At 37.7% G+C, this 18,032-nt stretch overlaps 2 protein-coding genes across 2 annotated transcripts in view; one reads left to right on the forward strand and one right to left on the reverse strand.

Moving 5' to 3' along the window:
- Window positions 1–6,419, forward strand: part of NUP54 (nucleoporin 54) — a 40,168-nt gene extending 33,749 nt beyond the window's left edge. Inside the window, exons 10-12 of the mRNA XM_082611420.1 lie at window positions 457–576; window positions 1,215–1,325; window positions 3,679–6,419. Coding sequence (XP_082467546.1) covers window positions 457–576; window positions 1,215–1,325; window positions 3,679–3,807 — 360 coding nt within the window. The 3' untranslated portion in view covers window positions 3,808–6,419. The remainder of the gene's footprint in view (window positions 1–456; window positions 577–1,214; window positions 1,326–3,678) is intronic.
- A 164-nt stretch (window positions 6,420–6,583) lies between these two features.
- Window positions 6,584–18,032, reverse strand: part of ART3 (ADP-ribosyltransferase 3 (inactive)) — a gene marked incomplete at its 3' end in the record, with an annotated part of 35,581 nt that continues 24,132 nt past the window's right edge. The window contains exons 3-8 of the mRNA XM_082642767.1: window positions 16,182–16,214; window positions 12,359–12,391; window positions 11,718–11,750; window positions 11,063–11,095; window positions 9,715–9,747; window positions 6,584–6,726 (exon numbers count right to left, since the gene is read on the reverse strand). Of these exons, the coding sequence (XP_082498893.1) occupies window positions 6,584–6,726; window positions 9,715–9,747; window positions 11,063–11,095; window positions 11,718–11,750; window positions 12,359–12,391; window positions 16,182–16,214 (308 nt within the window). The remainder of the gene's footprint in view (window positions 6,727–9,714; window positions 9,748–11,062; window positions 11,096–11,717; window positions 11,751–12,358; window positions 12,392–16,181; window positions 16,215–18,032) is intronic.

The raw sequence follows: 18,032 nt of genomic DNA on the forward strand, positions 1-18,032 counted from the left end.
TTTTTAAAAAAATTTGTGTGATCTCTTTAATACTCATCAGGAGGATCTTTGGGAAGGCAATCTAGCAGCTTCTAAAGACTGAACACACACACTTTTAAACCCAGCAATCTAATTCCTGGGGGTCTATACAAGTAAATAAAGTTATGTATACAAAAATGTTTATTACAGCATTGTTGATAGTGTCAAAACTAGAAATAAAATATATGCCCCTCAACATAAGAATACTTGAGTTTATTATTAATAATGCATGAAAATTATGTAGTCATTAAAAGTAACAAATTAATGTAACTTGCCTAATAAAAATGGGCAAACATAATTCAAATCTTGAACTGTTAATGATTCTAACTATTGTTAGTGTATTCATCTAATTTCTTTCAACAATTGATGTGTAATAAAATTACTTGCATAACTGAAAAGAGATGATTCTATCGTTATCGGTGGGTTTTCTTTGTATAGGTCCTAATCAAACAGGAAATTCAGAGGAAGAGTGGGTATGCCATCCAAGCTGATGAAGAGCAGTTGCGAGTTCAACTAGATACAATTCAGTGTGAACTAAATGCCCCTACTCAGTTTAAGGTAAGCACTTATAAGACCATAAAGCTAGAATTTGTTTCAGGTGGATCTGCAGAGAAATGTTACTTGGGTCTTCAAAAAGAGGAATTTTGTATACTTGTTTTTTATTAAGTATTTGTTCTCTTTAATCAAAACTTCCTTTTTAAAGTAGACTCTTAATCATGATGTTTTGGGCTTGTATTAGTGTTTCAAATAATGTACAGAGGGAGAATTGACACCTTTAATTATAGTAGTACCTATCCTTTTAAAATAAAACATTCTCTTTTAGAAATGGTTGCTGTTATGAGCAGTTGTAATTCAACTCAGTATTTTTATTTATTTATTTGGTTGTGCCGGGTCTTAGTTGTGGCAAGCAGGCTCCTTAGTTGCGGCTTGCCGGCTCCTTAGTTGCAGCAGGCGGGCTCCTTAGTTTTGGTATGCAAACTCTTAGTTGTGGCAAGCAGGCTCCTTAGTTGCGGCTTGCCGGCTCCTTAGTTGCAGCAGGCGGGCTCCTTAGTTTTGGTATGCAAACTCTTAGTTGCGGCATGCATGTGGGATCTAGTTCTCTGACCAGGGGTCGAACCCAGGCCCCCTGCATTGGGAGTGCCGAGTCCTATCCACCGTGACACCAGGGAAGTCCCTCAACTCTGTATTATTTTTAGGGCCGACTGAATGAACTGATGTCCCAAATCAGGATGCAGAATCATTTTGGAGCAGTCAAATCTGAAGAAAGATACTACATAGATGCAGATCTGTTACGAGAAATCAAGCAGGTAAGTGTTGCACTAGAGTCACCTTTTAAAAAGGTGAATTCACCACTTCACATCCATTAGGATGGCTATTATCCAAAAAAAAAAAAAAAAAAAAAAAAAACCCAGAAAATAACAAGGGTTTAGAAGATGTGAAGAAAATAGAACCCTCATGCATTGCTAGCGGCAATGTAAAAATGGTGCATGCAGGGCTTCCCTGGTGGCGCAGTGGTTGAGAGTCCGCCTGCCGATGCAGGGGATACGGGTTCATGCCCCGGTCTGGGAAGATCCCACATGCCGCGGAGAGGCTGGGCCCGTGAGCCATGGCCGCTGGGCCTGTGCGTCCGGAGCCTGTGCTCCGCAATGGGGGAGGCCACAACAGTGAGAGGCCCGCGTACAGCAAAAAAAAAAATGGTGCATGCAGCCACTGTGAAAAATGATTCCTCAAAAAATTAAACATAGAATTACAATATAGTCCAGCAGTTCTGCTTCTGGGTGCATACCTAAAAGAATTGAAAGTAGGAACTCAAACAGATTATTTGTATAGCCATGTTCATAGAAGCATTCACAGTAGCCAAAGTGGAAGCAATCCAAGTGTGCATAGATGGATGAATAAACAAAATATGGTATATATACAATGGAATATTAGCCTTAAAAAGGAAGGAAATTCTCACATGCACACACTACATGGGTGAATTTTGAAGACATTATGTGAAATAAGCCAGTTTAAAAGGACAAAAGTTGTATGATTCCACTTATATGGAGTACCTAGAGTAGTCCAATTCATAGAGAGTACAGTGGTAGTCGCCAGGGGCTGAGGGGAAGGGGAATGGGGAGCTAGTGTTTAACGGGTACAGAATTTCAGTTTGAGAAGATGAAAAAGTTCTACAGATAGATGGTAGTGATTGTTGCACAACGTGATTTACTCAGTGCTACAGGACTGGACATAAAATGGTTAAAATGGACATGTTATGTATATTTTCCCACCAAAAAAAAGTTAATCGTTCTCTTCCCCTGTCCCCCACATCGATGAATTCCGAGGTAATACAGACAACTGAAGTACCCTAGACCCTGCTGCTGTGTGTGGGCAGCAGCAGCAGCACCTGGGGGTCGTTAGAAATGCAGACGCTCAGTCCGTACTCCGGACGTCCGGAAGCTATATTTTTCAAGATCACAGAGTGATTTGTATGCACAGTTAAAGTTTGAGAAGTAACTGCTCTATATCACATATTCCCAACTTATATGATGCCACATATCAATTATAAATATGTAGAGTTACTGATCCTGTCAGCCCTCAGGGGACCTGGGTGTAGGCTGGGGTAGCCAAAACCTCCAACCACTTGTCTAAGGCTCACTTTCTATGAAGAAGTTGGGACATACTGCTCTAGCTTAGTTTCATTAGTATAAATATAGATTGGTTTAATAAAAGCTATCCAACCATCAACTGTGTCTAAAAATATATATTAAGATGGTAAACTTTGTGGAACATATTAGGTAGGATTAATTGGCGTGGCAGGTTGGTATGACCCTGAGGATCTTAGGTAGTTATAAATGTCATCAACAAATCTGATTTTATTATGTACTTTAGAATGGATATTGCCGTTACATGCAACTAAAAACTAGTTTGGCTTTTGGGTTCTCGAAAAGTATACATACACTTGATTATATTCATATTTACAATAAAATTAACTGAGAAAGATTCCAGCATATTGGAATAAAGAACTATATAAAAGAGTTTATGTATGCAGTAAAATTGGGAATAATATAAACACCTACCTAAAACGATGAAAAGCAGTATATTGTTTTGGAATTGAAGCATCATGGCTCATCACCTGTATCTCAGTTTCTTTATCTGTAGAGAAGAGGTAATAATGGTACCCCCAAAGTGTGTGCTCAAAGGGATTTTAAATGAGTTAATACCCATGAAACTCTTCAAGCTGCCTTAACCTCTGGGAAGGACTCTTCAAAATGCTAGCAATTGTAGTTATCACCATTATCATCAGTTTATACTTTGTACTTTAAAACATGGAAATCCTCAGTTTTCAGAATTATTATTTTGCTAGTCATCTATATTTGAGTACCTTCTTGCATTGTTTTAATATACCTTTGTTTTTAAAGGAACCTTTAAAACTGCATCTTTTGTAAAATTTCTGTTACAGATATTGTTCATTGTATATTTGATTTTATTGCTTTTTACAGTAGTATTTTACTGTATTTAGAAGTGTTAGCAAAAGATATAGTACAAATGTTTAAATATGCAGGTAATGAGAGCAGCCACTAAGTGCTGTGTTGATGGTAAAACAGTGAAAAACAGCCATTTTCCTGTGAGTAGCGTGCAGTTTAATAAATACATTGATATTTTTAAAATTCCTTCTAGCATTTGAAACAACAACAGGAAGGCCTTAGCCACTTGATTAGCATCATAAAAGATGATTTAGAAGATATCAAGTTGGTAGAACATGGATTGAATGAAACCATCCACATCAGAGGTGGTGCCTTCAGTTGACAGTTCACAATCTTGTGTTAAAGGTTTGTGAAATACGTTTTCTTGTTATATCAGACCTTCCTTAAGAATGAAACTGACCACGTGGAGGGAAAAAGAAAGAAAACAATCCTCTCTCCTGGCTTGGTTTTTGAGAAGGTTCCTGACAAATTATTATTCATCAAATCTGAAATAACTGTCACTTCACTGCTCTTCAGAGATAGCCTTTGAAAGATTTACATCTAAAAGCTGTAATTACTTTAAAAAAGAAGTACATAATTACCAAAAATATTTCCTATTGTATATTTTTACAACAGCATTCTTCTTAAAAATAATCATCAGTTGTTTAATGATTATTCTCCATTGAGCCTGTACTCTGCTCTCCATAGCAAGTAAATAGGAAATGTCTACTTTGCACATAACAAACTGTATAATTACTTGGCTGTTGGAGATTTGTACTTCAGAATGTAAATGTATGTCAATTTTTATATTTGTGAATTCATCTGTGGGAGGAGTAAAGAAAATCCAAGAGTATTTAATGATTAATGTGGTTTTCTTTTCATTCTATAAAGATTTGAAAATATATTTTTATATTATTTTACTTATTTGGAATTTACAGAACACACCTAAGCAATTAGGATATAACAAAATTACATTTTATCATTTTTACAACTTTTTTTTAAACCTTTTTATTTCTAAAAAAGATGAAAAGTTATAAATAAATTCTTGATTATAATTACTTTTTATATAATTCTGTCTGGTGCTTTATTTGGCTCTGGGAGAATGACCATTCATGTCCACACAAATATTAAATCATAATCACAGCTCAAGAATTTCAGTTTTAACCTGGATTTAAGTCTGACTTTACCCTCTAAGGAAAGTATATCAATACTGATATATTTTGACTAGGGTACAGCAAATAAAAATTACTTCCTATATCATCCAGGATAAAGAATTCTCTAATACATCATTAGTATCTGAAAACACTGGAAAATCTGAATTAGACATGATAATGTGCAACAGTGATTCTTAAACAACTAGATCATTTTAAACAATTCTTCTGACTACAAACTGCACACCTGGGCTGCATCATGTTGGCCCTCTTGGAGTGCTTTAACTGTGCATTTCTGCGTAATGCTTTGTCTTATGATGAGAGGTGTTAAAAGAAACAGCCCCATGAACCGTGCCACTGTGTTTATTATGAGGATGGCAAGGAGTGTGATGCACTGTATATTCAGAGGCCTCCCTCTGAGATCCCACTGAAGGAATCTGTCAAGATGCAGACTAGCTAGCTAACAGTTGTGTAGGAGACACAAACAAGGTTCACGGGGCTGTTTCTCATAACACCTCTCATCTTTCTCATCCATGTAGCCAAATGTGGAAGGAGTTTGCCCCTCTGCACACCCTCTCACTGTAGGAAGAGCTGGTGAGCTAATAATAGATGAGAACTGTTACTTACTGAGCCACATTCTCTGTTGGGCAGATGGCTAATCATGCATACCATACTTACTTCTCTAGCCTTTCATTTTTCGTCCTCTCGTATTGTTAGGTTTCTAATTTCACAAGCCCTAGATAGGGCTTGGGGTCTGCCTTTTAAAGACAGGCCCAGTTAGCCTCCTAAGTTTTGATCCTGCTGGTGACTACATGTGTAAGGCAAGACCTGTGGTCCTTGTTCATGTAGCTGGTTAGATAACTGGACTTGGTCTGTACCTGAGTTGTGTTCCAAGCAACTGATAACCAAGTTCTAGATCTGGGTGGAAATGAGAAGAAAAGACCAACTTTGGCCTCTGGACTAAGTTGTGTTCTCCAGCACAATTTATAGACGTTCTGTGAACTGGCTTATGGTTCTTGTGGTAAGTCCACTCAAAATTCTGAACATGAAGAGAGGTAAATGGTAGAATTAAAGCACACTGAACCCCTAACACCTAGTTGAGATTTCATGTAGTTTTTCTGAATCTCTGAAAGTGGCCTTAAGTCCTTTTTTGAAACACTGGCAGTGTAAACAAGTGTCAGTTACCAAAGCCCATGCCTAAATCAATTACTTTTCAACCACCATAATACCTGGGCTGGAAGACTACTGTACTGTACTCATTTTCCTTGCTTATTGAGCCCACATATTCATTCAGTACTGTCTGCCTTCCTGGGTTAACAGGAGGTTCAAGTTAGGGACTACGTATTTGACATACTTGGTAAACTGTTGTGTTTATAAAAATATAAGGTGTTCATATATAGAAGGAAAATGAGACTGAATACACTATTTGAAGTCAAAGTTTGATCCTTTAAAGATAAGTAGAACACCTTTAAATTCTAATTAGGAATTAAATTCATGTTAACCACTAGCATTACTGACATTTTAATATCTAGCAATTCTACTGAAATTATAGCTAATAATTTTAAAGTCATTGAATTAAACCAAAAGTATACAGTTTTTTGCAATCATAAGATTAACATAGAAATAAGTGAAAAATGAATTCTGTGACATCTGGGTCAGCTACCTGAATTTGCTAATTACATGAACAAATATGTAATTCTCATTTTATCAAATGACTTTGGCCAACAAGTGAAAAATACATCATTCCTTTTGATGATTTCTGTGGGATGCCTGTAGCATATTTCAAGTAATAAAAAATGTATCAAAAAGCTAGTCTGTCTTGAAACTTGTTTACCTTGAAATTATCAGAATCTCAGTGTTTGAAAGTATTGAAGCACAAACATCTCTGTACCGTTCTGTACTAAAGCACTCGAGTCTAATAAATAAATAAATCAGCGCCCCCCCCCCAAAAAAATTAAAAAGAATGTATCAGACTACAGAGTGACAGAGATTTATAGCAGAAACACTGATTAAAATGATGAATGTCCCAAACGGTAGAAGGAGCATTTTGCCAGAAGATGCAGGGGTATGGGTTTTGGGACCTGGAACTGGACCTGGAGCTGGAGCTGGAGCTGTTAATGAGAAGACATAGTCATTGACACATGTCATTTTTAGTATCAAGTGTCATCCACCTACACCATATATCCTGAATATGTGAACATTCAGGTTCAGTTTTACATGAAGTAATTCTAACCAGGACAACTTTAAAATAAATATAGTTCATTACAGATTTGGGGCTATATTTTCATATGCATCATCAGGGTGTGCTGATCTAGGTTTTATCTAAGATTTCACAGGCTTTTTAGTATCTTTGTAGACAAGGTAGTTTTTTGTTCAAGTTCTCTAGAATTTCTTGGCAATTTAAAATTTTCATTTTCTGTATATGCAAGTTTAATTCTGTGTCTTTTCTATTTCAAGATAGTCTATTTCATTTGCATATTCTACCAATATACAGTGTAATATTTTACAGTGTAAAAAATTGCATTGCATTTTTTAAACAGCCCTGCAAGCTGATAAATTTTTTTCCCTCTATACATAAAACACTACTCTGGAGAAAACTGCTTCCCTTTCACCTGAACTGGTGGAGAGAGGTACAGTGGAGTCCAGCCATCTCAGGATGGTCTGTTTCACACTGCCCTTAACTCAGATATCTGACTTCTGGCTGTGTTTTGGTTTAGACTGTACAAGGGAAGACTGATTGGAAATTTCCAAATGGGATCACCACTCACATAAGTGAAACCAAGAGAAACAGCTAGTAAATGTTATAAAAACCTTCAACTCATAAATTTACTTGCCGTAATTATAAACGTGCAGTTATATGTATACAGGTGGGGAAAACGGACAAGCAGATGCACTCATACATTGGTTTGTTACTAGAGAGCAGTGGTTCTCAAGGGGGCTGCACTGCCCCCCTAAGGCAGTTTGGAAATTTGTCGGAGTATATTTTTGATTGTCACAGCACTGGAAGTAGAGGGCTAGTATCCTGCAGTGCTCTCGAGAGTCTTGCACAATGAACAATCCACCCACTTGCACATAAATTTCAAATGCACTGCTAGACATACACATGTTAAAAACCTGTTTATCATGCTCAAACCCAGAACCTAAGTGTTACATATATGCAAAATATGTTTGGATAGTTTTAATAAGCATTGGTTTCTATTCTAGTGCTCAGGGTATTTCTTCACTTTCATTTTCTTATATTTGTATAGAATAGCTTCCAGTCCTCTCTCTTACATCCAGATTTCTCTGTGTAAATAAAAACAATCTACTTCATGACGTCTTCTAGAATAATCTAGGCATTTACGTATTGAAATGTATATAATTTTGTTACATAGTTGTTAGGACATTGATTTTTTTATGGTGCAAGTGGGACTTATTTATGAATCTTATTTCAGGATACCTTTATAAAATAAATATTATAAAATATTTGTTCTAAAAAGACAGAATTGGGTTGCAGGGTTGAGAACCATTGCTCGAAAAAGTACAGTCTATATACACAGTTGAAAATGAGTGCTTAAGAAGCAAAATCAAGTTGCCCCCCCCATTTGCAAATACAAGCATTTGGATATGACATTCTACTCTGTTATGATGCTTTAAACTCTTGAGATTTTGTTCCTTTTATTGAGAGAAAATAAATTTCTCAGTTTTTCTGTATTGCAGAAACAGACATTTATCAACTAAGGAAATGAGATATTTCTTACCAGGACTGTCCATATCTTGACTTTTGTCTTCTAAAATATAAACAGATTTTGAGTTAACTGCATTGTACACAGATTTATCCCAAAGAAAAAAATCTGGTTAAATGATTAAGCTAACTTGGTTATCTCTGCGTGTGGGACTGAGGGGCAGGGCATTAGTTTTAGAGGTATAGGTGGGACTGGGGGAAGGGTTCAGTGTTTACAGGTTTGCATGCTTTGAAATTTTTTACCATGTGTGTGTGTTTCCATTAAAAGAAAGGTTAAACTTTGTTAGAAAAGGTTAAACTTTGTTAAAAAAGAAAAGTCTTTTTTCTACATATTGAACTCAGATTCCCAAGCACAACCGTAACGCTAATCATTTATTGAATGCTTACTGTGTGTCACACATTGACCAAATGCTTTATGTACATTATTACCTTTACTTGTTACACTCCTAGTAGGTAGTAGAGTTATCCATATTATACAGAAGTTCCCCAAAACTTGCATAAAATCACAGAGGTAATCAGTGGTAGGAATGCCTGCTTTCAAACCCTCTGCTCTTACTTACTACGCGATTCTAACTCCAAGTATGTTAGCATTGAAATATTACAATATTGCCATATTCTGACGGCTTTGAAGCCAAATGCCAATTCTAGGAGCCCAGGTTAGGTGTATTTTCTATAACTACATCTAGCTGGAAGACAAGTGTCATGTGACAGAAAATGAACAAAACTTGAAAAGTTTGGGTCTTGACTGTCTCATTCTAGCCTTTGACAGGTTCTGTAACTTCCCGTATTCCATGTTTCCATCTCTCAAACGGTGATAACAATATTTCTTTTATTGGATTATATGAGATCCTGTGGAAATGGTTTGACACCACTTTTTAAAAAGCCTGCACTGCACACAGCTTTCTAGGAGAGGGCACAACACAAAACAGTCCCAGCAAAACTGAGTGGCCTATTTGTTGGAGGACATGGAGGAGATAAGGGGCACAGAATGGATGGTCCTACACTGTACGGTTCTCACACACACCTCTTTGATGATGCTATTCCTGTAACTACAGATTCTCTCACGGTAACCTGCGCACCCTGGGAAGCCTCCTGTCCCATTCTGGAATAGACAGGCGCAGCGGGAAGCCAACTGTCCCAGTTTCAGGTCAACTGCCTTTTTCTCTGCCTGACCCAGGGAGCCATAATAACAGTCTGATGCACACACTGAAGGGAGTTCTCAACATTTCCCCGTCTGGCTTGCAGCCTGGGGTGTCAGAAGCTGTGCAGCTCAAGTGCCCTCTCCCCATCCCCCTTAAGATGGAGCTAACTGAACGATTATGGTAAAGGACTCAGAACCCCGTGGTGCCTCCACCCCCAGAAAAGAATCTATTACCAGGTTTTTCACCCGGTTGTAACATTTTTATTCCTAAATGAAAAACAGATTTTCAGATACTAATAAAGGCATCTACCATTTACTACTATTTTAAAGCACCATTCATTTTGCCAGTACTTTTATCTCATTAGGATGTTCATCAGTCTTGCAAGACAGAAATTTTCTCCCTTGTACAGACGTGGGAGCAGAGGGGCAGGAAAGTGAACTCACGTGACCTCTACACAAAGCTGCCCAGAGGAACACGGCAGAGGACAGGCTTCATGACGTTGGGTCTGTCTGTCCACACAGACCAGACCGTGGTCATCCTCCACATGCCGCTCAGCAGCTGCCTTTCAGGCCGCCGGGGCGCCTAGTAAGGTGCCAGCGAGAGTACTATGCAAACTCAGGTCCAGCGAGCGGAAGAGTGTAGACACACAAAGTGTGTCATCAGTGTCATTAGAGGTTCACTTCAAAGTCGCGGCCAAATAAGTCCAACAGTTCAAATCTGGGTGAATATAAAAGTATTGCTGGAACCTCTCTCTCTGAGTCTGTCAGTGCTTTAGATCATGAACTGGGAATGGCTGTTTCTGTACACAGCACACAATATCCAAAGGCAGCACTGTGAGGCAAAGCTCAGTACTGTGCGGATGGATGTCATTTAGCAGATGCCAACAATCTAATTTCCTTAACAGATGATCATTCCATAATAACAAAACCTAACAAATTATTTTCAAAACACATGAACTCGGAAGCAGGACTGAACCATTAGATAGGGGCTTGTGCCCTGAGATTTTGTGTTTATATAGTCCTTACAGATACCCCTATAAGGTAACATGACATGTGTTAGCCACCTTTGAAAGATGACAATTCTGAGGCCTAGAGAAGTCTTATTACTGTCCATAGCTCTCTGGTAAAATATTAGATAATGTCCACTTTTTTTTTTTAACTTCTCCTTGTCTCAGGAAAAGAATTAAGTTTGAGGGCCGTTTCATTTTTTTCCTCCCTTGTAAGCGTGAGTTCTGAGGCCCTTTTGACTTGACAGGAGTCATACTGTTCAGTTTCTCTGACCACAGAAACTCAAGGCCCCACACTCAGCAACAGCCTCATACTTTTTGAATACCTGCTTTCATGGTTATATCTTGAAGGTAGGTTAAATGTGTCATGATAAGTATACTGGAAAAACACTAGAGGAACCACAAGTTTTAAGAAACAGGTACTTAGTCATAAGGTAAGAGACCTGGGTCCTTCACTCACTCACGTGATCTTGCTGTGCAAAGTACGTAGCCTCCCTTGCGTATCTAATGGTGACAATTATATCTATACTCCCCAGATTGGCAGCTTCCCCTCCAGCATGCCTAACATTGCTTACCAGGTAGTGAAAAAGGTTCTGGAGTTTTCATTCCTACGTGAGAAAGAAATTTTCAGTGGTTTGCAGTTTGTTCCAGTGAGTACAATTTCCAAACTCCTTCTCGTCTCATGAACTCGAGATACAAGCACCACAGGTCCCACTGCACTGTGGTTTCTGGCTTTTTACTTGAAAGCTCTGGCTACACGAACCTTCACTGTGCAAATCCATGCCAAACTCAGAGAAGCCTTCTGCCCCGGCGCCTCATTAAGTCTGCCTCTATACCAGGAGAGTACTATGCTTAGGTACCTGGCAGTCCTAGATGCTGAGATGTTATTAGCCAAAGCTAACAGTTAGCTCCTGCATGAAGTTGAAGTTCCTCTTGAGTACCTTTAGCTATAGAATCTAAGGCTGGACTGCATGCATCCAGGTCCCAGAAGCCTTGCCTTCAGCCATGCCCCCGGCAGAGCTAACTTTCCTGTTCCAGGAAGGCATGAACACTAGGGAGGAAAGGTACTTTTCTACTCTCTTCCCCAGCTAAATCTTTGTAGAATGACTGGCAGGTAGCTGTAAGCGAAATATTAATGAATAATAATCTCATGACAATATTCTCTTTAATACACGGGGGGATCCTTCTCTTCTCATACTTTGGCCAAGAAAGTAAATAAAGCTGTCTTACCAGGTATTTGGGTGGCTTCTTGGCTCTTCACACCTGAAGACAGAAATGAATATTGGTTAGTGTTCATCAACTATCTTGCATTGTTAATGCTCCCTTTGGTCTATACCTCCCCCATCTTCAACCCCACCCCCACCCCCCAAAAAAGGAAAAAGAAAACAGTAACAAAAACACCTTTCAATTGCTCTTCATTCTCTAACTGGACAAAGCCCAAACTCCTATGGTGGAGTTCAAGAACTTCATTATCTGGCCAACCTTATCTTCATAAGGCAGTCAGTCCTAGTACATCGGTTTTTAAATGAAATAGTACTGGGTCTAAGACTCTGCTTGGTTTAGCTCTATTGTCATTATAGTTATTAGCTTTATGATTGGGCAGGCTTAATCCCTCTGACCTTCGTTTCCTTATTTAGGCAAAAGAAATACCTTGTAGGTTTGTAGTAAGTGGTGATTAAAGGTGATACATTATAAAACTGCTTAGTACATTACTGCATGGAACATAATCTCTCAATAACTAGAGTCCCTCTGTTTTGACTTAACTTATTCCTCAAACTCTCCATGTCCAGTAACGTCCTTAGTTCTAGGAGTCCTCATGCCTCCTTCTAACCTTGTAGCTGGTCTCTGAGAGTAAGTAAAAGATCACTTACCAGGTAAGACTGTGGGCTCCTGGCTTTTCTTTCCTGAAGATGAGAATAGGAAATATTTAGTGATAAACGCAGTAAGCTTGAAATTTTAACCTTATATTTATATAGCTATTTACAGTGGAAAACTCTAAAAGCTTTGAGAGATGACCCACTCTCAAAGCTTTTAGAGTTTTGGGTAAAAGGGAAAGAGATTTAACCCACTGGTGCCTAACTTACTGTGAGAACTATGGCTAGTGATCCAGGCACTCTCCTAGATTAAGCAAAATATCTCTTGTTGATTCTTTTTTAGACTCTGACCTACATTTGTCATGATTTATTTTTAAAAATGAAACTTCTTGATTATGTAAGTAATATAATTACAGATACTTTGGAAAAATATAGGAAATTATTAAAAATTACTCATAATCCCAGATATCAGAGCTATTCAATCTTAACATTTTGGTATATTTCCTGTCTCTTTGCTATATATATATATGTACATGCTCATATACATTTTTTACTATTTTTCTCAGTTTTATTGAGATATAATTGACATAAAACACTATATAAGTTTATGGTATACAGCATAATGACTTGAGTTACATATATTGTGACAGGATTACCACAATAAGTTTAGTTAACATCCGTCATCTCATACAGGTACAAAAAAAAAAAAAGGAAAAAATGGTTTTCCTTGTGATGAGAACTCTTAGGATCTATTCTCTTAACAGCTTTCAAATACACCACACAGCTGTTAACTATAGTCATGTTGCACATTACATCCTCTGTACTTATTTATCTTATAACTGGAAGTTTGTACCTTTTGACATTTTAAAATAAATTTGATAGTATACTCCATATGCTGTTTTTATCCTATCTTCTAAAAAATTTTTATTGGAGTATAGTTGATTTACAATGTGTTAGTTTCAGGTGTACAGCAAAGTGAATCTGTTATATATATACATATATCCACTCTTTTTTAGATTCTTTTCCCATATAGGCCATTACAGAGTATTGAGTAGAGTTTGTTTTTATCCTATTTTTATTGTCACTGTATTATAAGTACTTTCTCATATCTTTAGATATTTTTCAAAAACATGGTTTTTAAATTGGTTAGTGTTTCATAGTATGGATATAACTTATTTAACAATACCCAACTGTTGGATACTAAGGTTATTTATAAATTTTGGCTACCATAACACTGCATAAACATTTCTGTACATATTTTGTACACAAATTTTTATGTTTATTTCCTTAGGACAAATATCTAAAAGTGTTATAGCTAGGTTAAAAGGTATGGACATTTTTAAGGCTAGTGATACATACTATTGAAATTGTCCTCCAGAAAAATTCCAACTTATAATCTCACCAGTAATTTATGAGAGTGTTTCTGTCCCAGCACCCTTGAGGAATATCATTTTTAAGAAAGACAAAAAAAATTGGGAATGAGTCATACTTTGGAATATACTAAATAATCAAATGGATATAGCTAATAGCATTTGTTACTCAGATTGCTAGAAAGAGAAATATATACACATATATAAAATCATTTTAATTTAGGAAAAAATGCCATTTTTTATGCTCCTGATGAACACCCTATGTTACAGAGTTTGTGGAATAATTAGTCACACCTTCCTCTATCCATGTAACAGCTAGCCTAAAGCAGAAAATAGTAAATTCTCTAGAACTAGTTTCTTATGTCATGTCTCTAACTGCTCCGCTGGGATGACCTATGGATTGTTAGATAGGAGACAGACAGGGCTGCTGGGTGGTCCTTATGAAGAAGGATATCTGGAACTCAGGAGCGTCTCTTATATACCAAACTAGTAAGCTAATGTGGGTTCTGCCTTCTTCCCACTTTTCCTTACCATGCCATGCCCACCTGCTCCCACCCCTAAGGAAGCTGTCTTACAAACGTAAGCCCCTAGAGTTTATGAAAATGTCTTACCAGGGTCTCCAAGTTTCTGGTTTTTCTCACTTAAGTTACAAAAAGAAACTTACCTGTTTTAATGATAGAACAAAGTAATTGGGAGTTACCACAGTTGGAGCAGAACTATTTTCAGGTAATTATGGCCATAAAGATCCACTTGATATATCCAGTAAGCTAATGCTACTAAATTTAAGTGTCAGCCACAGTCTAAATGCACCTTGGCTAATTGGGCTGGAACGTTCCTCTGGACCCTCCTACTAAGAGAAACTGTTATACACAGTAAGTCTCCTAGCGATCTCCACAAGCTAGAAAAATGTCTGTCTTGAAGAGTTAGCTGAAGTCCCTGTGAAGTGACCAGTAAAACTTGTGGCTGCCCTGCCAATAAGAAGTGTTACTAAGCAAGTCCTCAGAGGCATGAAATGTTTCACACAAGGACAGGAAATATCTTCCAAACGTCAGGTAAACTGCATACTTAAGGAAAGGCCAGATACTTTTCTCTCTTCAATAAAGAAAAACTTATTGTAGCTACATGGGCCAAATACATAACAAGGAACTTAAATGCAAAGAAGTGATTTGGGCCATATCACCATAAGTGGAAACTTAGGGGCTGGGGAAAGCGTCTAATCACTCAGATGTTTTAGTCAAATGATAACAAACATCACCTTACTTGAAAAAGGCAAATGACTGACTTTTTCTACTTTCATCTGGATGTTTGGTGTCACACAGGCTAATCTCAACGGCTGAGAATAGAGCTATACATAAGAGGCCTCAGACCTGTCAAGAGTGCCTAGCTCTTCAGGTCTGCCCAGCCTTATTCCCCAGAATGGTTCCATATTGTTCAGATCTCCAGAGAGCCAACTCTCTCATTTGCAAGGAGGTAAATTTCCCCAGAATGGATTCTTTTTTTTCTGCCTCATATCTGCCAGGTTACTCCTTCATATGTGCAAAGTACTCTTTTTTGTCAGCTAAGAACTGAATTTGCTGAACAGGAAAGAGCTATTAAACATCCATGTAGCTAATAAACATCCATTATTTTTAAAAATAGAGCATACTTACCAGAGTTGTAGACACTGATGTGTTGAAAATATTCTGAAATACAAACATGTTTTCATTACATAGTACTACACTTAGATGTGAATGTCAGGTTCGGTCAAGATACATGCAAAATATGGCAATATGAGAAATATAAAATTTCAGTCTCAAAAATAAATGGATATAAATTCATTTTAATTACTTTAAGAAGAATTCAAAGAAAAACTAGCCAGGAAGACAGCTAGAAATGGACCCTTATTTTCAAACTATTTAAATAAAACTTCAAAAGGATCCACCCAAAGCATGCATCAGTCCAAGGCATTTCCTGTCAACTTTGGTTCAGATCTGTTGAGCCTAATTTGATAAAGTTGTTCCTGAATACTCTTAGAATTCCTGTTTACCTTCCCAAATCTTTTCCATGGTCCTCTAAGAGAGACTATTTTTGTTATATTCTCCATTTTTCCCTGAGGAAGAGGAAACAGACCACATTACTGTTCTGTCCCCCCAGTCTTTCCCCTGATGAAGGAAGGAATCCTTCATCAGTCTCCCAAATATTACTTCCCAAGATGTCAAAACAAAGGAATACAAGTATAACTCTGTGCATAGGAGTCATGTAGGAGTATTCAGGAGTCAAAATCCTGTAATGATAGGCTAGGGTCAGAGTGGCATGGTCCCTGCATGCCCAAGGCAAATGCAATGCTTGAGAGAACCGCCACAGGCAAGGCTGGGATAGGCTTAGGGTGGAGTAGCAGTAGCACAACCCAGCCTTGAGGAGACAATGGCTGACAGTATGACAGTGCAGTGGGGTGGCTCTGACCTATTCCTGTGAGAAATAACACTGATAAAATTCCCATTACAGAGAGAATACTCTAGAGCATATCTTACCCATGTTCTCAACACAATTTGCAGTTTTTAGTCCTGAAACATAAAGATAAAGTTTTATTAGTTAGACCCAGTCTACCTTAGTAAAGATTTCAAATTGGTCTGTGCCTACTGGTAATCTAATCTGTCAGCTCCTAGTCTATCAGACTCATAATTTAGTGGGAAGCAAATTACATTTTTCCATTCATAATACAGTCACCAAAGAACAGTAGCTCTAGATAAAACATCTAACTTTTCTGGAATTCAGTTCCCTTGTGTGTATCTTTTATTGGGAGGTTGCTTCAAATGACCTCCAGAGTCCCATCCAAAGCTAACAATTTATTTATTTATGCATTTATTTTTAATAGATCTTTATTGGAGTATAATTGCTTCACAATACTGTGTTGGTTTCTGCTGTATAACAAAGTGAATAAGCTATATGTATACACATGTCCCCATATCCCCTCCCTCTTGCATCTCCCTCCCATCCTCCCTATCCCACCCCTCTAGGTGGTCACAGAGCACCGAGCTGATCTCCCTGTGCTATGCTGCTGCTTCTCACTAACTAACTATTTTACATTCAGTAGTGTATATATGTCAGTGCTACTCTCACTTCACCCCAGCTTCCCCCCTCACCCCATGTCCTCAAGTCCATTCTCTATGTCTACATCTTTATTCCTGCTCTGCAACTAGGTTCACCAGTACCAATTTTTTTTGGATTCCATGCGTATGTGTTAGCATACGATATTTGTTTTTCTCTTTCTGACTTACTTCACTCTGTATGACAGACTATAGGTCTATCCATCTCACTACAAATAACTCAATTTCCCTCCTTTTTATGACTGAGTAACATTCCATTGTATATATGTGCCATATCTTCTTTATCTGTTCATCTGTCGATGGACACTTAGGTTGCTTCCATGTCCTGGCTATTGTAAATAGTGCTGCAATGAACATTGTGGTACATGTCTTTTTGAATTACGGTTTTCTCAGGGTATATGCCCAGTAATGGGATTGCTGGGTCACATGGTAGTTCTATTTTTAGTTTTTTAAGGAACCTCCATACTGTTTTCTAGTAGGTTTCTGGTGGCATCTTTAGGATTCTCTATGCATAGTATCATGTCATCTGCAAACAGTGACAGTTTGCTACTTCTTTTCCAATTTGTATTCTTTTACTTCTTTTTCTTCTCTGATGGCTGTGGCTAGGACTTCCAAAACTATGTTGAATAAGAGTGGCGAGAGTGGACATCCTTGTCTTGCTCCTGATCTTAGTGGAAATGCTTTCAGTTTTTCACCATTGAGTATGATGCTTGCTGTGGATTTGTCATATATGGCCTTTTTTATGTTGAGGTAGGTTCCCTCTATGCCCATTTTCTGGAGAGCTTTTATCATAAATGGGTGTTGAATTTTGTCAAAGGCATTTTCTGCATCTATTGAGATGATCATATGGTTTTTATTCCTTAATTTGTTAAGGTGGTGTATCACGTTGATTTATTTGCATATATTGAAGAATCCTTGCATCCCTGGGATAAATTCCACTTGATCATGGTGTATGATCCTTTTAATATGTTGTTGGATTCTGTTTGCTAGCATTTTGCTCAGGACTTTTGCATCTATGTTCACCAGTGATATTGGTCTATAATTTTCTTCTTTTGTGATATCTTTTTCTGGTTTGGGTATCAGGGTGATGGTGACTTCGTAGAATGAATTTGGGAGTGTTTCTCTCTCTGCAATTTTTTGGAAGAGTTTGAGAAGGATCAAACTCTTGAGAAGGGTCAGTGTTAGCTCTTCTCTAAATGTTTGATAGAATTCACCTGTGAAGCCATCTGTTCCTGGACTTTTGTTTGTTGAAAGAGTTTTAATTACCATTTCAAT

Source organism: Mesoplodon mirus (genome assembly GCF_964341445.2).
Source record: "Mesoplodon mirus genome assembly, chromosome: 2".
NCBI classification, from domain to species: Eukaryota; Metazoa; Chordata; class Mammalia; order Artiodactyla; family Ziphiidae; genus Mesoplodon; species Mesoplodon mirus.